At 45.2% G+C, this 19,421-nt stretch overlaps 1 protein-coding gene across 1 annotated transcript in view; it reads left to right on the forward strand.

Annotated features, from left to right (window-relative positions):
- LOC142150794 (dynein axonemal heavy chain 3-like) overlaps nt 1-19,421 on the forward strand; it is a 947,133-nt gene that overhangs the window by 566,391 nt on the left and 361,321 nt on the right. The window contains 1 exon segment of the mRNA XM_075205980.1: nt 16,895-17,114. Within this exon segment, the coding sequence (XP_075062081.1) occupies nt 16,895-17,114 (220 nt within the window).

Here is a 19,421-nt window from a genome sequence, read left to right on the forward strand (position 1 = left end):
GGTTTCGTGTGGGCACGACGACGGTGAACTTAGTAAAGTGGTCGGTCATGACCAACGCGTAGCTATGACCACTACTTGACTCCCCAACCAGGACGTAATCAATCATAAGCAGCTCCAAGGGTCGCCCCGTCTGGATGGTCTGCACGGGCGCATGCTGCTCCCCAGCCTTACTTACCCCACATCGTGGACAGGCTCGGCAGACCTCTTCCGCCAATGCCTTGGCGCCAGGTACGCAGTACTGCCTGCGTAGCCATTGATGGGTCTTGGCCGCCCCGAGATGAGCGCCTTTTTCATGAGCTTCCAGGACCAAGTCCCGTGCCATGGACTCAGGCACCACCACCTGCCATACAGGACGGAGCTCTTGCTCCAGGTAGGCTCGGCGAACTAGCACCCCTTCCCTCACTGCCAGTTGATCCCATCTGTGCAATAGCCTTCGTCCGGCTATAGACAGTCGACGCCGTTCTTCACTAGAGGGCCAATGTCCCTGTTGCTTCCATCGGCGGACACACCGCAATGGAGCATCCTGAGCCTGCCGTTCGGCCCAATCTACAATCTAGCTTGGCCGTGCCCAAGTAGGCCAAGGGATTGTGGTCGGTCACTATGTCGAACTCAGCGCCGGTCAAGTATTCCGTGAACTTTTCGGTTACTGCCCAAACCACTGCTAGCAACTCCAGCTTAAAGGAACTATAGTTATCGGGGTTTCTTTCTGAATCCCGCAGACTCCGGCTTCCGTAGGCAATGACCCGTTCTTTGCCATCTTGGACTTGTGCTAGCACGGCCCCCAGGCCCTTGAGACTCCCATCGGTATACAGAACGAAGGGTTTTTCGAAGTCAGCGTACGCCAACACCGGAGCCGTCGTCAGGTCTCCTTTGAGTGTCGTGAACGCCTTTTCCTGAGCGTCTCCCTAAGCTATGGCTTGATTCTTAGCCGTAGTGGCAACTCCCCTTAACAATTCGTTCAGCGGGCCAGCCACCTTCGCAAAGTCTTTGATGAATCTCCGATAGTAGCCCACTAACCCCAGAAATGCTCTCAGTTCCGTCACCGTTCGAGGGATCTTCCAGTCCAACACCGCAGAAACCTTATCCGGAGTGGGGCTCACCCCCTCCCGGGACACAATATGTCCCAGGTATTCCAACCGAGATTTCAGAAGATGAAACTTCCGCGGCTTCAACTTCAGGCTGAATTTTTCCAAGCGCTGTAGGACGACGTCGAGTCGATCCAGATGTTCCTTGACCGTGGGAGCGAAGATGATGATATCATCCAAATAGATCAGCAGAGCGTCGAAATTCAGGTTTCCCAGACATCTCTCCATTAACCGTTGGAAGGTGGCGGGAGCATTAGTGAGACCAAAAGGCATCCTACAGAACTCAAACAGACCCATTGGCGTGATGAAGGCCGTCTTCTGCCGGTCCTCTGCAGCCACTGGTACTTGCCAGTATCCGCTGGCAAGATCCAGAGTGGAGAAATATCTCGCCTTCCCTAGCGCAGCTAGCGATTCCTCAATCCTGGGCAAAGGATAGGCGTTGCGGACAGTACAGCTATTCAACCGCCGATAGTCCACACAGAACCTGATGGCGCCATCTTTCTTCCGTACTAAGACGATAGGCGCTGCCCACGGGCTCTTACTTTCGGTAATCACGTGGCTATCCAACATCTGCCTAATCATCAGCTTGACCTCTTGGTACAACTTGGGCGGGATCGGCCGATATCTCTCCCTAATGGGCAGACTGTCTCCGGTACGGATATTATGTTCCAGTTCCTCCGTGTACCCAAAATCCTCTTCACTTCGGGAGAAAACTTTCTGTCTGGCCCACAATATCTGCTGTAACCGGGTAACATCCCGGGGCTCGATCCCTTCCAAGGAAACATCCATTTGTTCCAAAATGGTGTTGCCGTTCCATTCGCGGGACAGGCTATCGTCACATTCCACCTGGACCGCCAAGCCCCCTTGTTGTTCTGACGCGGGTTTGAGAAGTATCTGCCGGTCATCTCCAATCTGTTCTGCTTCCACGGCGATAACTTGAGCGACAGTCGTACCAGGACCCATCGTCTGAGTATGGTCCTGCACATTACATAACCGCACGGGTACCCTTCCTCGATGTACCCTGGCCAACGCACGGGCAACAAGCGGTCCTTCCGCCATTCGTTCCGGACTGACCGGTTCCACCAGCACCACTCTTCCCTCTAATCTCCGGTTTGTCCTCACCTCCATATATTGCAGCACCTCCTGACCAGGGGGTACTTCCACCGTCTGTCGATAGTTGGTCCGAAGGTAGCCAAGGAGCTCCAGTCCCGACTCAAGCGGTTCCTCATCACACCGTCGTACCATCCTCTGGAAAACCCGCTGCACGGGCCGGGGTACGTCCAACTCTCTCCAGTATCGAGGCCCTTTGGCGTGGAATAAGGCCTGATCCAAATTCTGTAGAGCGTTCATCCCCAGGATCACCGGGCTATGACGAAGCTCTTCTCCACCAACCACCAGAATGCCCTTCTTTCCCAAGGTCTGTCCGCATACTTCAATTTCCAACCAAACTACTCCCACGACAGGGATGGGCAAATTGTTGGCGGCGGTCAGCTTAATCCACGTTTCGGCTCGGCTCTTCTGCAGGTGAGCGTAGTTCTCCAGGAAGCACCGCTCCGACATAGTGGTCACCTGAGACCCCGTGTCCAGCAGGCACTGCTGTGGTTTACCCCCTAACGTGGCTACTACTGTAGGGCACTCCCCCACCAAATCAGCCGAGTTGGTGAAGTTGGGGTTTGCCCCCATATCCCTCGCGGGTGGCCCCTTCACCGCGAGGGACTCTAGTTTAACGGTGCCTGGTTTGGAGGTTCGGGACAGTTACGGGCATAATGTCCCACGCGTTGGCATCTCCAGCAGCGAACGGCCGGTCTTGGGCCTTGCTGGGACCTGGGGGCGCTTCTTCGTTCCTCAATAGATCCCCCTTCACCTCGGCGATCCCTCGGCCGACGGACTTCCTGCCGCAATTGGGCGACTTCCTCCTTCATGGCTAAGAGAGCTTCCTTTAGATCTTTCACACAACTCTCCAACGGGTGGGCCTCTGCTTCGGACGGACTACTGGTGAGAAGGACCTGCTGTGGCGCTACCGCATAAGGCCCGTAGTGATCATCTCTATCCCGGGACACAGCCTCTGCTTGTATTTCCTGGAACGCCAGGCCAGGTTGATCCCGCACCTTGTCCAGTAGAATGTGCCGGAGCGGCACGTTCCAGAGCCCCATGGCAAATTGGTCTCGCAGCAGCACATCCGAGTCTCCCATGGCGGCCGACCCCCGTGGGTCTCTCTTCCAGAGTTCTCCCGCCAATTCTAGGAGAGCGTTGCCAAACTGGGTCAGACTCTCGTCCTCCCTCTGCACACGCCCGAAGAACCTCTTCCTCAGAACTGCCATAGAGGAGGTGTCACCGTACAATTCTTCCAAGATTTTGAAGATGGCGTCCAAGGTGTCCCTATTTGGTTTGGGTCGAAGAAGAACCGTCTTCCTGGCATCCCCTTCCAGGGCGTTCAGAGCCAGCTCCACCTTCATGGCACCGGTGATATGATACAACCGGACAGTGCCATGCAGCCGTTCCTGCCAGTCAGCGAAAGCAAGATTCTTTCCATCGAACTTCGGCAGGTGGGACAACGCGGCACCCACAGCCATCACGTTAGGCTGGCTGCGCTCGGCGCGAGGCGTGGTTTGTTGTGAATCCGTCATCACGAACGCGGATCCTGCCGACTACGCCAAAATGTGAGGTCCCTATCGGAGATGTGCCTCACAGGGCGACTAACTCCTAATACCTCCGAATTTCCCACGATCCGCGTGGATGACTGGATCCTACCTCGGTCCCTGATTGGGTTTTCTCCGGACGCCCGCAAGTAACACCTAAGAGGGAAAACACAGTTAAACCGAGTCTACCAAGTACGGGCTGTCCGAGACTACGGCAAAGAACAAGGACACGGTCAGTCCAAGCTCACTTGCCGCCTCCTCACTTTGTTCTGGCCAAAACGCGGGGGACTACAGGCACTGAAGGCCAAGACTAGTCCGAGGACTAATCCCGCCTCAAGTACCTCGCACACCTGCCGGTGAGGGCCTAACCGAAAGGAGGAATCGAGCGTGATACTCACCGGGACACTCCCACTTCCGGTCCGGTTCTCCTGCACCTTCCCGACTCCTGCGGATGACAAGAACACACAGCCTTCCCTCTACGCTCTCAGTGAGACTAAAATGGCACCCACAAAACTGGCCTGACTACAACAGCGACCCGACCCTAACAACGTTCTAATGGTCGGCAACGCAACTGAATCAAACCACTATGACTAACTAGGTGTGGTGCACTGACGGAACTGCTCACTTACACACTACGGGGAACACCAGCCGGTGTTCACGGACTAAACCGGAGGGCGGTTCCTAACCCCCTCACCCAGGTCGTACCAAGAAGCTGCCTTCTTGCTATGGAGTCACACACAGGCCCTAAGGACCGGTTCTTTAAGCCCGGCTGAGGCTCAGTAGAACAGCACACTAACCCGCGGGCCGACTGCCGCACGGAACAGCCGATCGAACTGAACCGCCCGACTGCCTGTACTCGGGTATCTCACACGTGTCCCTACGTCCGGAACCACAGGTCCACCTGCACGGAACCGGCCTTGAGGACCCTTGATCAGAACCACGGCCGCCCCTGGAACTGCCTCAAGGTGTGCTGCACTGCCACCGACTCACTCAGCCACCCCCTCTGGGTACCAGTGTGACCCCGGGGACCTAAGGGACAGGGAAACTACGTGTGTTCTCCCCTGACTATGTGTATGCTGGTAACTACACTTGTCCCCACAACACGGGTTAGCACAGGAAACACAGGGAACAAGAGCCTACCTTTAATGGGGGCCTGATGTCTTGCCCCTGGACACAGTTATGTAGCACACCCCAAAATACCGTAATGTAAACTATACTCGCCGCACAGACAGAATAAATACAGTATACAGTACTTTGCACGCTACTTACCAGAGCACACCGCTGTTAGCCAACCAGCAGGTTGCTACAGCACCACAGGAGCCTCCACTCTACTGTACCTCCTAACTATGTGTGCTCACCTCACACAGGACCGCGCCTACACTCACGAGGCTCTCATGCCTCTACCACACACCACCAGGGCCTTATGCCCTACACACCATGGGTCTCTGCCCAGCTACACACAGAGCCTTCTGCTCTGTTTCATGGGCCTCAGCCCCCTCTCTAACTCAGAGCTCTGAGCCCACTCACTAGGGCCTTATGCCCTACTACCTAGGGGTCCTAGCCCCTGCCTGAGGCCTGTGACCTCCCTAACTGACTGAGGGCCTTGTGCCCTTAATAGCCTACGGGCTACCAGCCCCTAACCAGGCCCTCTGGCCTTCCTATGGCCTCTAGGCCACTAACTACCTAAGGGCCTTGTGCCCTTGTACCTGGGGCTCCCACGCCCCCTGTCTAACTAATAGGGGCTTGTCCCCTTCTCATCAATACTATGGCCTACTGGCCCACTAACTTTATCAGGGCCTAGTGCCCAGGTCCCTGGGCCTTGTGCCCCTAATTTACCGTGCCACGCGCCTTGCGCCCGACCGTGCCCACGGGCCTAGTGCCCGAATTTAATTAGTGTGCTGCGGGCGTGGGCCCGGGAGAGGAGTTGCCTAGCAAGGGCCTTACCTGGTGCTGTCTTCGGGGAGCTTCTCCTGGACTCCTTCCCCGTCTGCCGCTGCTTCCACGCTCTGCCGCCGGCTTCTTGTCTTGATCACGCTGGTCTTCAGGCAGCAGAGGCGCTCTTAGCCCTAACAAGGGCTCTCTGCCGCCACTGCTGGTCTCTGCTGTCTTCTCTTCTTGTCTTGATCCCGCAGCTCTCCGCGACACGTCCTCTTCCTGCTCTCTCCGCCGACGAACTGAACAAAATGGCGGCGCGCGCGCCGACTTAAATAGTCGGCGCCGCGCTAACGTCATCACGTAGCGTCGACGCGACGCCACGTGACGACATGGCGGGTCCGGATTGGTCCGCCGCCATTTCTCCTTTTGAAATGGCCGGGAGGTGAGCCCTGATTGGCTGAGGGAACCGCCGCCCGAGGGATGACGACGGCCCCGGCCAGGTAAGTCCTCCACACATTCATGAACACTGTGTAGGGAATACAGAAAATACAGTAGCTGAAAAATTAAAACTACAGTTATTCTCTTTTTCTCGCCAGCTTTAAGGACTGCTGACATATGGTCATCACTGGTATAATCAAGGTGTGGTAGAAAGTGTGGTGAGCACTGCTGCCTCAACTTATTTGAGAGGTGCTGCTCTAATAGCATAATTATCCTGTAGAGGTGGGTAATGGGGGGCATTGGTATAAACAATGTGTTCCAATTTAACATAAACTATGTTAAAATGGAAAAGCAAGAACAGAAACAGATATGAGGATTTCTGCATGTAAGCGCATATGTGGGCTGGTGTGAAATATAGGGCAGTGCTGAATTTTAGTCCAAGACCAGCCCTGATGGGTAAGCAATACCTTTATGTAAGGCTGCCACATTAATAAGACACTTAAATGGCTTTGCTTAATGTGCTGAAAAATCCCAGTACTTTTTGGTAATGAGTTTAGTGTTTTATTTTTAAGTGGGGTCCAAAGCCCATTCATTTTTTTCCATTGTAATTGAGTTCTTTTTTTTGTGTTACTAAGTTTTCCATTATGACTTATTTTCGTTCCCCTCTAAGTTGCACTGAGTAGTGTAAAGAAGCAATGTTTGAATTTGCTGGATCACACTAAATCACACTTGCCAACTTTTTGAAGTGCCCCTCTGGAAGTTCCCAGAGGGTGTATGGGTGGAGGGGTCCGGACTTGGCCCCAGTGACATAATGACGCTTATATGGCATTTTGTAAAATGGCGTAATTCCCTGAGAATCATGTCATGGCAGCTCTAATCCTGCCTACTTTGCTAGGAAGATGTCCTACTCTCCCAGGAGTCCAGGAGGCCAACATGGAATTCGGGACTTTCCCAGACATTCCGGGAGAGTTGGCAAATATGCACCAAAAGGCCCCTATGGTTTCCTGTGTTTTACATGTTGGCTCAGTAAAATATTTTATGTATTATATAAATATTATATTTCTTACTAAATAGGTTATGAATATCTTTCCCTGTGTTACGTACTTGTCCATATCATGAGACAGTCCACACCCACTTGTCTTCCAATCATGCACTGTTGATCAATTACACAGTGCAACGCATGTGGATACATGAAGATGACATCATTAGGCCTTTATTTAAGCAATTCAGCCCTTTGACCAGTATCTGAGCAACAGATTTTCTATCTTGCATATCTGAACTCCTCTACTTTCTATTAAGTTACTGTGTACTGATCCTTCTTGATTGTCTGTCTATATTTGTTTGTTTGTAAACCTAATTGTGCCCGGATATCAGCCTGAATCCAGCACTCTTATGACTGTCTGATGTCACCTAAGAAGACTAGTATGAGAGCTGCAACCTGTGGGTTCTCAACAGCAAAGTCCACCACTCTCTTGTGGGGGTCTCAGGTGAAGACTGGAGTTCCCATTAGATTTCAGGCCAAAAGGTTTAGCCAGTGTCAAATGCTAGTGACATATCTATATCTGGCCTCCTTGTGACAGTTTCTTCAAGCCATGCATACACTTTAGGAAGGACAGAGTGGGAAAATTGGAGGAGGGGCCACAAATGTATGTGGAAAAAAAAGAAAAATTCTGCTTTAATACAAAGTATTGAAGAAAAAACTGAGGTCCTTTGGCTGTCCATAGAAATGAGGGAGAAGGCTATTCTTCATACTAGGGTGATCTATAGTAGAACACCAAGTCAGGTAGAGGAACTGGACAGTAACTTATTGCAGGACATCAATAAAATAGCATTATTAGGAGAGGTAATAATCATAGGAGACTTTAATCTATTTGATGTGAACTGGGATGGGTCTTTTGCTAGTTTCTCTAGATGTTGGGACATTCTGATTTCCTTGAAGGGAGCCTCCCTCAAGCAAATGGTGAGGGAACTCACTCGCAAAGACGCAATATTAGACTTAATACTTACAAATGGTGACAGAACATCTTATGTAAATGTGGGAGAGAACCTAGGATCCAGTGACTATCAAGCATTGTGGTTTAAGATAAAGATAGAGACTGACTCATACCACACAAAAACAAAGGTGTTAGATTTTAGGAAAGTTGACTTTGTAGAGATGGGAAAATGCATAAGTGACTCTTTGGCAGAGTGGAAGAACTTGAAAGGAGTGCAGGAGAAGTGGGAAAATATCAAAATGGAATAGGGATAGGAAAAGCACAAGGAGAAGGAAGCCAGTGTGGTTTGCAAAATAAGTAGCAAGTATATTGAATGCAACAAAGATGACCATTAGGAAATATAAGTAGACTCACAATAATGAAGACAAAGAGGTGTATCTTGTTAGAAGAAGGCTAAGAAGGAAATCAAATGTGCAAAGGCATAAACTCAAGAGAAAATGGGATAGTCAGTAGGTAAAGGGGGCAAAACTTCTTTTAGGTATATAAGTGAAAGGAGAAAAACAAAAAGAGGAATAATAACACTAAATGCAGAGAGTGAGAATCTTGTTAAGGGAGATAAGTTAATTGCAGATCATCTTAATTATTTTTGCTCAGTGCTAACTACAGAAAGAGAGTGGAAGGGGCCACAGTTAAGTTGCAAGTATATTCATAAAAATAAGGTAGATACAAGTACATTTACAGAGGAGAAGGTCTTAATAAAACTCTCAAAACTGAAAGAGAATAAATCAATGGGGCCAGACTGTGGTAGTCATATCAGTTATTAACAAACCGCCAAAAACACTTACCCAGATATGGTCATCCCACAGCTGTCATTCCCCGACAGATTGCTCATCTAGACTTCTTGAAAAAGAGACCTCCAATAATCGCAACCAATCAACATCCCAGCAACACAGATGGACATCACTTTCAAGGACGACACTCTAATTCCTGCTGTTAAGAGGGCAATGCAAGGAGGCGCCAGCTGTATAATGTAGAAACCTTCATAAAAAACATTGCACTGCTGGAGAATCGTTGCATTACCCCATTAACAGCAGGAATAAGAGTGTCGCCCTTGAAGGTGGGCGGGATCTGTGGTGCCGGGATGTTGATTGGTCGCTATTATTCGAGGTCACTTTTTCAAACAGTTGGGATCACCAGTCTGTCGGGGTATGACAGCTTCCTGGTGAACATGTCAGAGTAAGTGTTGTTTGCGTTTTGTACCACACCCGGGGCCAGATGGGATACATCAAAGGATACTTAAAGACATTCAAGGGCTGCTGGTAACACCATTAGCAGAATTGTTCAATCAGTCACTAAGTACAAGAGTATTTCCAGAGGACTGAAAAAGAGCAATGTAGACCCACTGCACAAAAGTGGAACAAGGAAAAGGTAAGCAACTGCCAACAAGTGAGTCTTACATCAGTAATAGGGATAATGATGGAAACACCCTTAAAATAAAGAGTTGAAGAATATCTGAAATCCAGTAATTTATAGGCTCCCAAACAGCATAGATTTATTGGGATGAGAACATGTCAAACAAATCTTATTGACTTTTTTTGCCTTGGTGACTAAAGTAATAGATCAAGAAGGGACAGTAGATGTAGCTTATCTAGATTTTTGTAAGGCTATTCCATGTGACCTAAAGGCAGTTAAGCAATGTAACAAAGCAATGACAAAGGCAATCAGATGCGTATGGAGAGGAATCAGTAGCAGAAATGAAGAAGTGATAATGCCACTGCATAGGTCATTAGTAAGGCCACATCTAGGACACTGTGTTCAATTCTGGATGCCATATATCCAGAAAGATATAAATACATTAGAGACTGTACAAAGAAGGGCAACTAAAATGGTGCATGGCCTACAGCACAGAGCTTACCCGGAAACACTGAAAGAACTTAGTATGTATAGTTTGGAGCAGAGAAGGGAATGTGGGGACATGATGGAAACTTTTACATATTTCAAGGGTTTTAAGGTACAGGAGGGAAATATTCTTCAAAGGAAGAGAAGTATTAGAACACAAGGACATGCACTGACACTGGAAGTAAGTAGGTTCAGAGGAATTTACACCCTGAACTCCAAAAATTCAACTACTCTATCTAGTGGAATGCAGGAGATATGGCCCAAAACCAGGGGCAGACTGGGTTGGGGGGCAGGGGGGCATCTGCCCACTGGGCCGGTCCCATAGTAGACTACCTTGGGCTGGGTCACTGGGCCACCGACATTTTTTTCTCCTTTAAAATAGGCTGCGTCGAGTATTGCCCCTTGGGCTAAACTTTGCCAGCCCACCCCCTGCCCAAAACAATTGCCTTGGTTAACAGCCTGCAATGCTCATGTCACACTTTTAATCAAGAAGTTTCATTCCAAATCTCTTCTCTTGGCCATCTGTTAAGTGGGTGTACTGTCACTTATCTGGCCATGTAACGGAGAGTCACCCATTTACCCAGCATCTGTGCAAGTTGTTCCAAAGTAAAGTGTTTTATCCACAGACTTCATAGCACATAATGTTAAGTTCCCTTTATGAAGCTGCACAATGTGGTCATACAGGACAAATGTTATTGTCTATTGCATGGTTTAGTTCATCTTATGCAAAATTTTGATTTTGTGTTAGTGGAGAAGATATTTAAGATTTAAGGAGTTAAAACTGATAATTTCGCCCCATACCACAAAGCAACATGATGTTTCCATGTCCCATGAGATGGTGGCGATTGGTTCTCAGCACATATTTTGAAGTAAACTTCTCTAGCACCGGGTGCGATATATATTGTAAACTATGTTTAGAGCAGCAGATCTATAAATGTAAACATCAAAATAATACAATATGACACAGTCTCAGTATTCACTTTCCTCTCTAGAATTATTTAAGACATTATTTAACAGGGTGGTGCAAAATTGTTGGTAGGCAGAAGAAAATGTCGAAGGCATGTGCATTCCCAAACTGGTCAAGCAAAGTGTTTGCCCAGGAGCACCGAAAAGCAGAAATAAGACATTTACCAAAGTATGCACAAAGCATCTAAGTATGAACATATATGCTAACATAAATGGCCTGCACAGCCTAATGTGTTTCGGGTACTACTCTTATATGTTATTTATGTTTTATAGATATGAAAATTTCCAACTAGTTGCTATGAGAATATGTAAAAATCTAAAGCACAACATTTACCAGAAATGTATAAACCAACTTTTCACTCCAAGTTGTGCTATTTGCAATGTTAAATTAGGATTACGACTGAGAGAAAAACAATATATGTAACTGTGAATTACAGTATAGATTGTGTAACTTGGATTTTCAGCAGAGAAGTACTCTTTGCTTATTATGTTCTGGATTAGCAGAGAAGGTGCTTGATGTATGTTCATGGTTGTGGATTCCTGAGATAAGGAGGTGAGAGAGAAAATATTGTAGATGTGATAAGGCACTGTTGGCTGTGTAAAGGAAAAAATCCCAGCAGAGCTTGGCTCACGTAAAGGTGATTAGTGCTAGTGTATAACCTAGTTTTATTTTATTCGTATGACTTTATGTGTGGCTGTTAACCTATTGTTCCTATTGTCAAATCATGACACTCAAGATGTAGTTATTAATCTATAAAAGTTTAATTTCAGTTTGATGTCGGGTAATACTATTCAAAAATAATAATATTTACATAAAAAAAATATATATATATATATATATATATATATATATATTTTTTTTTTTTATTTGAAACACAGGCAATCTCAGTGTTTGTCAACCTGACATACTTCAAGGGCTGCTTGTGCGACCTTCCAACCCTTATTACCCTCAATTTCAAGATTTAAAAAACTGCACCAAAATGACCTAAGCACTCACATCATTCATTCCAAATGCCAACCAGGCCTCCACATATGTCTCTCAGACTTCCTTACATGCCCCCTACATGTCCCTCAGACTTCCCATCCTATACATACTACTCAGGCATCTCCACATGCCACACACATACTACTCAGACATCCCCACATGCCACCCAGGGCTCCGCATATGCAACCCAGGCCTTCTCAAATGTTACTCAAACTTCCACACTATCTAGCTAACCCATCAAACTTTAGTCAACTTACTTACTTTTAGTCTGGAGTCTACAGAGGAAGGGGGGGGAGCATATGGTGCAGAATACACTGCACTTCCTCCTCCTTCTCCTATTAGATGTGTTGTGTGACCTCCCTGGAGTGTCATGGGACTTAGAAGACACTCTGACTTATTCTCTGCTTTTAAGTGAGAGATTAAGGGGTATATTTACTAAACTGCGGGTTTGAAAGAGTGGAGACATTGCCTATATATTGCCAACCAGTCAGATTCTAACTGTCATTTTGCAGAATATGCTAAATAAATGATAACTAGAATCTGATTGGTTGCTATAAGCAACATCTCCACTCTTTCAAACGCGCAGTTTAGTAAATCTAGCCCTAAGACTGAACAGCAGGCTTGGTGTTATTCTCTGCTTTATAAAAAAAAAGTAGATAATAAGTAAGAGTGGAGCACAGAGCTGGGGGCCACAGAAGAAGTCTTGTTGGGCCACGTATTGAATTACCAAGACTGGCCCATCAGTAGAAAGTAGAGGTCCTAGGTAGATGAAAAAGTTGAGTGAATTGCATTGTGTAAAGGTATCCAGGTAGCTTAACCCACAGGGGTTGTTTGCTCCACATGGCATTATATGTTTGAAGGTCCACTACATCAGAGTGCAGGTTAAGAATAAGAAGAGCCCAAAATAAGTATAGAATTCACAGAAGGACATTTATTTTTACTGTATGGATATAGTCAATCCACAAGATGAGGTATCTAGATCAGTTGTGAAGGTTCTTTTTGAGCTTTGTTATCAGGGATAGGTTTGCTAAGTACAACTGATTGAATTGAGACATAGGAAAGAGCTTAGTTTTGCCATTTAAAGTCAAAGGTAATCTCTAAAACTTTTGAAAGCCGTGCAGATAGGGGGATATTCAATTCCTCAGATGTACTATGGTCTATTTTAAAAACAGTCTTGTCTCATAAAATAGTAGGTTTACTAGCGAGAAAGAGAATGTCATTGGCAAATAGGGATATTGTAGGCCTGATTCATTAAGGAATGTAAATGCCGATACGTGACATATTTTGAATTCAATTGCACTGTATATGCCCAGAAACGGACTATACGCCACTGAACACAAAAACATTAATTTCATCTTTGAACACAAAGGACTCTTCTTACAGTCTACAATTTTGGGGAGGGGAAGGGGTGTATGCACATAATCAATCTACAGTAAGGGCATGCCAAGCTTAATTCAAGTTCTGGGCATCTCTGTGTTTGTCATATCCTTCGCACCAGCTACCGCAGAGCTGGATTTAGACATCATGGGCCCCTAGGCAAGATATTGGTTTGCCCCCCCCCCCTCCCTCCCTGAAACAATCCATAGCACTATATTGTTTTTAGCATAGCATATACTCCTATAGTTATGTAGAAGGGTAAACTATGTGCCGCCGCACATCACGCTGATCCTTCTGCATCACCATGTGGCCCCTCATTACTGTCCCTCTCATCACACTGTGCCCTCCTTTATCATTACACTGCATCACCATGTGGCCCCATGTGGCCCCTCATTACAGTCCCTCTCATCACACTGTGCCCTCCTTTATCATTACACTGAATCACCATGTGACCCCATGTGGACCTCATTACGGTCCCTCTCATCACACTGTGCCCTCCTTTATCATTACACTGCATCACCATGTGGCCCCATGTGGCCCCTCATTACGGTCCCTCTCATCACACTGTGCCCTCCTTTATCATTACACTGCATCACCATGTGGCCCCATGTGGCCCCTCATTACGGTCCCTCTCATCACACTTTGCCCTCCTTTATCATTACACTGCATCACACTGTGGCCCCTCATTACTGTCCCTCTCATCACACTGTGCTCTCCTTTATCATTACACTGCATCACACTGTGGCCCCTCATTACGGTCCCTCTCATCACACTGTGCTCTCCTTTATCATTACACTGCATCACACTGTGGCCCCTCATTACGGTCCCTCTCATCACACTGTGCCCTCCTTCATCATTACACTGCATCACACTGCGACCCCTCATTACTGTCCCTCTCATCACACTGTGACCTCCTTTATCATTACATTGCATCACACTGTGGTCCCGGCAGTTAAAGAATAATGTCCATGGACCCCATATTTTGTTAAAGAATCTAGCAGAATTTTGACTTATGCTGGTCAAATACTCCATACGATGAATATTAAGCTCAGTGGTCGAAGTGGAAGTTTAGAAGTGAATGGAATTTTATTATTTTACAATGAAGGCAGTATGAGAAGTGGCGGTATGGTATACTACCATATACACCCCACTTCCACCACAGCTTACCTTTCAGTTCACACAAATTGTACTTTATCTTTAGCTAAACTTGGGTATTAATCATAATTAACATGTCAAGAAAGTGCAGTTCAGGGTTAGCAAGCCCAGTAATAAAAAAACAGCAGTCACATTTAAAAAATAAACCTATTTCCCTCCCACAAACAGCCCCTCATACACACACATAATATAAATACACTGGCCCCTCACACACACATAATATACATACACTGGCCCCTCACACACACACACACATATTATATTAATATAAAGGGTGCCTCTTTTCATTTTGAGGTAACAGAGGTGTCAGGATTAAGGCAGCGGGTCATGTGAGGGAATAGATAATGAGGCGGGTCATGGGGAATATCAAAGAAAAGCTGGTGAGTGTTGTAAGGGTATTGTTGGCTGAGGAGGGGCCGTGTGGGGAACAGACTTCTAACTCACATACCCCCCCTCTGTCCAGCACCTTCACACATGCCCCCTCTCTGTCCAGCACCTTTAGCCACACATGCCCCCATATGCCCTGCAGCTTCCATCACACATGCCCCCCTGTGCCCTGCAGCTTCCATCACATATGCCCCCTATGCCCTGCAGCTTCCATCACTCATGCCTCCCCTGTGCCCTGCAGCTTCCATCACACATTTCCCCCCCTGTGCCCTGCAGCTTCCATCACAAATGCCCCCCTGCAGCTTCCATCACAAATGCCCCCCTGCGCTTCCATCAAACATGTCCCCCCTGCAGCTTCCATCAAACATGTCCCCCCTGCAGCTTCCATCAAACATGTCCCCCCTGCAGCTTCCATCAAACATGTTCCCCCTGCAGCTTCCATCAAACATGTCCCCCCTGCAGCTTCCATCAAACATGTCCCCCCCTGTAGCTTCCATCAAACATGTCCCCCCTGCAACTTCCATCAAACATGTCCCCCCTGCAGCTTCCATCAAACATGTCCCCCCTATGCCAAGTACCCTTCTTCTTACCTTTTTCCACATGAATGATGCCAGGAACAGAAAAAATGGAGCTCCTGCACCGACTACCTTTGAACTCCAGCAGCCCCGCCTACACTGCCTACCATGTGACCGCTGCGATCAAATGACCCCATACCGAGTGCAAGGTACCTAACCTGAAGGGGATTTAGCCTCTACCCCTAACTTTAACACCAGCCAAATTATTTTTTTTCCTCTCTCTTGTCCCCCCATCTGGGCCCCCTGAGAGCCGCTAGGCCCTAGGCAGGTGCCTAGGTTGCCTAGCGGTAAATCCGGTCCTGAGCTACAGGTCAGGTGTAAGTGCCGCGTGATAGTGATGATAGTCGCATATGCATGCTAGAACATCAATCAATTGCAATCAAGAGAGATATGGGGCTGGCATAATTGGATGGATCGTTACCTGGTTTAACTAACCGGGTAGTAGCAGTTCTTCATAAGTTTTGTCCATCATACAGTATAGCAAAGGACTTTGTTATTTTTAGTGAAGGCATCTGTGTCCAGACTATTGTTGCCTCCAATGAAAAACATAACTCTGCTATGATAGAGGATTCTTATGAAAAAAGTTTACATGACAATTGATAATCAATTCATGTCTGGCAACATTCTCCATACACGAGGATGGTATGTCCAAACAACACAAACAATACAAACAGCCCTGTTCCAATGAAAATGTACTAGCTATAGTATTGCAAATTTCTAAATATGCAAAGTCCCAACATAAGCTGGTACCCTCACAACAAATAGCCTTATTACGTTATTAAACTTCTCAGACATTTTAAATTGTGCTTGTTTGGATAAAATCACACATACATATTATAGCAATGCCTGAAAGTTGCTGTTAAAGAGGACTAAAGTATTTTCTGCTGCTTAATCAATATATGTAAGCTATAAAAGCAATAGAATTGTGCTTTCACTATGCTGACTTAATGATATTGTGATGGTACAGGCGGAATACAGATTTCCTGTAATAAAATGATTTCGATAGAGAACATCCTGCTTCAAATATTCCTTCTGTACTTAAGAATGCACATATATTTTGTATTTCACTATTTTCTGTAACTGTTCAGGCTTGCATGACCCCCTGCTGTGTGAGCGAAACATAAAAACTACAACAGGCTCGGTATATGAAATGCTATATCATTCAAATTCATTTTTTGTTCCATTTTCTGCTATTGTTAGAAGATTCAGCTCACTCCAAGATGATACTAGAAGGAGGTTATTTGCAGGGGAAAAACAAAAACCGTCTTTGTTGTGTATTTCTATTTGCTTTTCCAGGAAATGTCCGTCACCGCAATTTACTTCTGCTAGCACATTTGAAAGAAATATTGTATTTAATTTAGCATATAACCTATTCTCCGGTTGCAGTCTGTCATCTCTATCTGACAGCATAGGAGATCTAATCCCCTGCTCATCTTTTCAAGACCTGAAAGCTTGGCCTTCTATAAAATATTATGACTAATGAAGTATTTAACAATAAGTCTTCATCTTATTTATTTGGGATGGAAATAGTTGAACACTTACCTCTAATTTAATTATTTTATTCATTAATATTTTGCAGGAAAGACACAAGCATGATTGAAATCAAGGACACATCTATTGTACTAGCTATGGCTCCCCCTGCTGGTGGAAGATATGCAGTTACACCTCGCCTTCTTCGGCATTTTAATGTTTTCTCGCTAGATCCTTTTAATGATGAAACTATGAAGAGCATATTTCAACCAGTCCTTGACTGGCATTTCAGATGTGGCTTTGATACATCACTGAAACGATACTCCAGAGTAAGAGTGTATTGTTTGTTTTTATCTTCCTTTTTTTGTAATGCAACAAGTTGGCCAACAATATTCTATAACCACGTCACATTTTAAATGTAAAAAGAAAATAATAATGGGCACAAATTGCACCATTCCAGATGCTTGGTGTTCGTGTTGACCAACCTTATCACATGGAGGCCAGCTGGTACTGCTGGTTTATTGGCCAAAGTCCTGATTGACATTGTTCCCAGTCAGATGTTGATGAGAATTGCTGGACATTTTGGGTTGATACAAACATTAATTAGGCCTAAGACAACAAAATAATTAAGAAGTTTTGGCAACTTTTTTTCTTGTACTTTTTGGTATAAGAGGGTTGTTATAATATTCATTGTGTAAGTTTAATATTTGTCTACTTTTTTATATTTTAAAATGTTAGAAGATATTTTGCAAAGAAAAATAACTTTAACAATACTAAAGTATATAATACAGTCATGGCCAAAAGTTTTGAGAATGACACAAGTATTGGTTTTCACAAAATTTGCTGCTTCAGTGTTGTTAGACCTTTTTGTCAGTTGTTGCTATGGTGTACTGAAGTAAAATTACAAATATTTCATAAGTGTCAAAGGTTTTTATTGACAATTACATTAAGTTTATGCAAAGAGGCAATATTTGCAGTGTTGACCCTTCTTCTTGAAGACCTCTGCAATTCACCATGGCATGCTGTCAATCAATTTGTGGGCCACATACTGACTGATGGCCACCCATTGTTGCCTAATCAATGCTTGGAGTTTGTCAGAATTTGTGGGTTTTTGTTTGTCCACCCTCCTCTTTAGGATTGACCACAAATTCTCAATGGGATTAAGGTCTGGGGAGTTTCCTGGCCATGGATCTAAAATGTCGATCTTTTGATCCCCAATCCACTTAGTTATCACTTTTGCCTTATGGCAAGGTGCTCCATCATGTTGAAAAAGGCATCATTCATCACCAAACTGTTCTTGGATGGTTGGGAGAAGTTGCTCTTGGAGGATGTTTTGGGACCATTCTTTATTCATGGCTGTGCTCTTAGGCAAAATTGTGAGCGAGCCCACTCCCTTGGCTGAGAAGCAATCCCACACATGAATAGTCTCAGGATGCTTAACTGTTGACATGACACAGGACTGATGGCAGTGCTCACCTTTCCTTCTCTGGACAAGCGTTTTTCCAGATGCCCCAAACAATCTGAAAAGGGATTCATCAGAGAAAATGACTTTACCCCAGTCCTCAGCAGTCCAATCCCTGTACCTTTTGCAGGATCTCAGTCTGTTCCTGATGTTTTTCCTGGAGATAAGTAGCTTCTTTGCTGGCCTTCTTGACACCAGACCATCCTCCAAGTCTTAGCCTCATTGTGCCTGCAGATGCAGTCACACCTGCCTGAAATGCAGTGGAAATGTTGTATTTGGGATAAAGTTCATTTCCATGACAAAGAGGATCTTTGAAATTATTGCAATTCATCTGATCAGTCTTCATGACATTTTAGAGATAATGCAAATTGTCATCATAAAAACTGATTCAGCAGACTTTGTGAAAAATAATATTTGTGTCATTCTCAAAACGTTTGGCCATAACTGTATTATCTATAATATTTGGAATAGTTGGCAGCTATGTAATGTACAAAGCATGTGCTTGTTCCCAAATGCTGAACTATCTGAAAATGTGCTTGTGCAAGTTTAATATATGAATCAATCAAGGCTTCTGTATATTATTCAGTGTTCTTTATTTAATGTGCATATACAAGCACGCAATGCTTTAAACTGTTCTGTTTACACAAGTTTCCTTCAGATGCACCTTATTCATAAATAAATGTTTAGTTTTATTTTTCTATTGAAGACTAAAATTCACATATATATTGAGGTATTATGCCCAAATAACCTTCATTTTCTGCATAACCAATGTTATAGTAGTAGAAGCTGCCATTTTTTGGTTCATCTGTCTAAATAGGGTGAAAAGTCATCAACAGATGACAATGGAGCAATGTCACTCAGTGGACAAAGTGTTTTAATAATGACACCTCTGCTATTGCCAAGCAATTTCTTTAAACCAAAAATCTCTCATGCACCAGAGTATTCTTGTTTACATCAAAAACAAATCCATAAATTAGTAATTTGAAGTAATGTCCTTTAAACGTATTATGCATTTAACACAAAATGCCCATTAGGATTATATTAGGAAAACTTAATATTGCTGTACTGTCTATAATGGTTTATGTCAGGAAAAGTAATATGCTGCTGTAGTGTTTTATGTTTTAATTAATTGTAAATGTTTCCACTAGTAAATTAAATTGGTAAGTACACATAA

Source organism: Mixophyes fleayi, chromosome 4 (assembly GCF_038048845.1).
Source record: "Mixophyes fleayi isolate aMixFle1 chromosome 4, aMixFle1.hap1, whole genome shotgun sequence".
NCBI lineage: Eukaryota > Metazoa > Chordata > Amphibia > Anura > Limnodynastidae > Mixophyes > Mixophyes fleayi.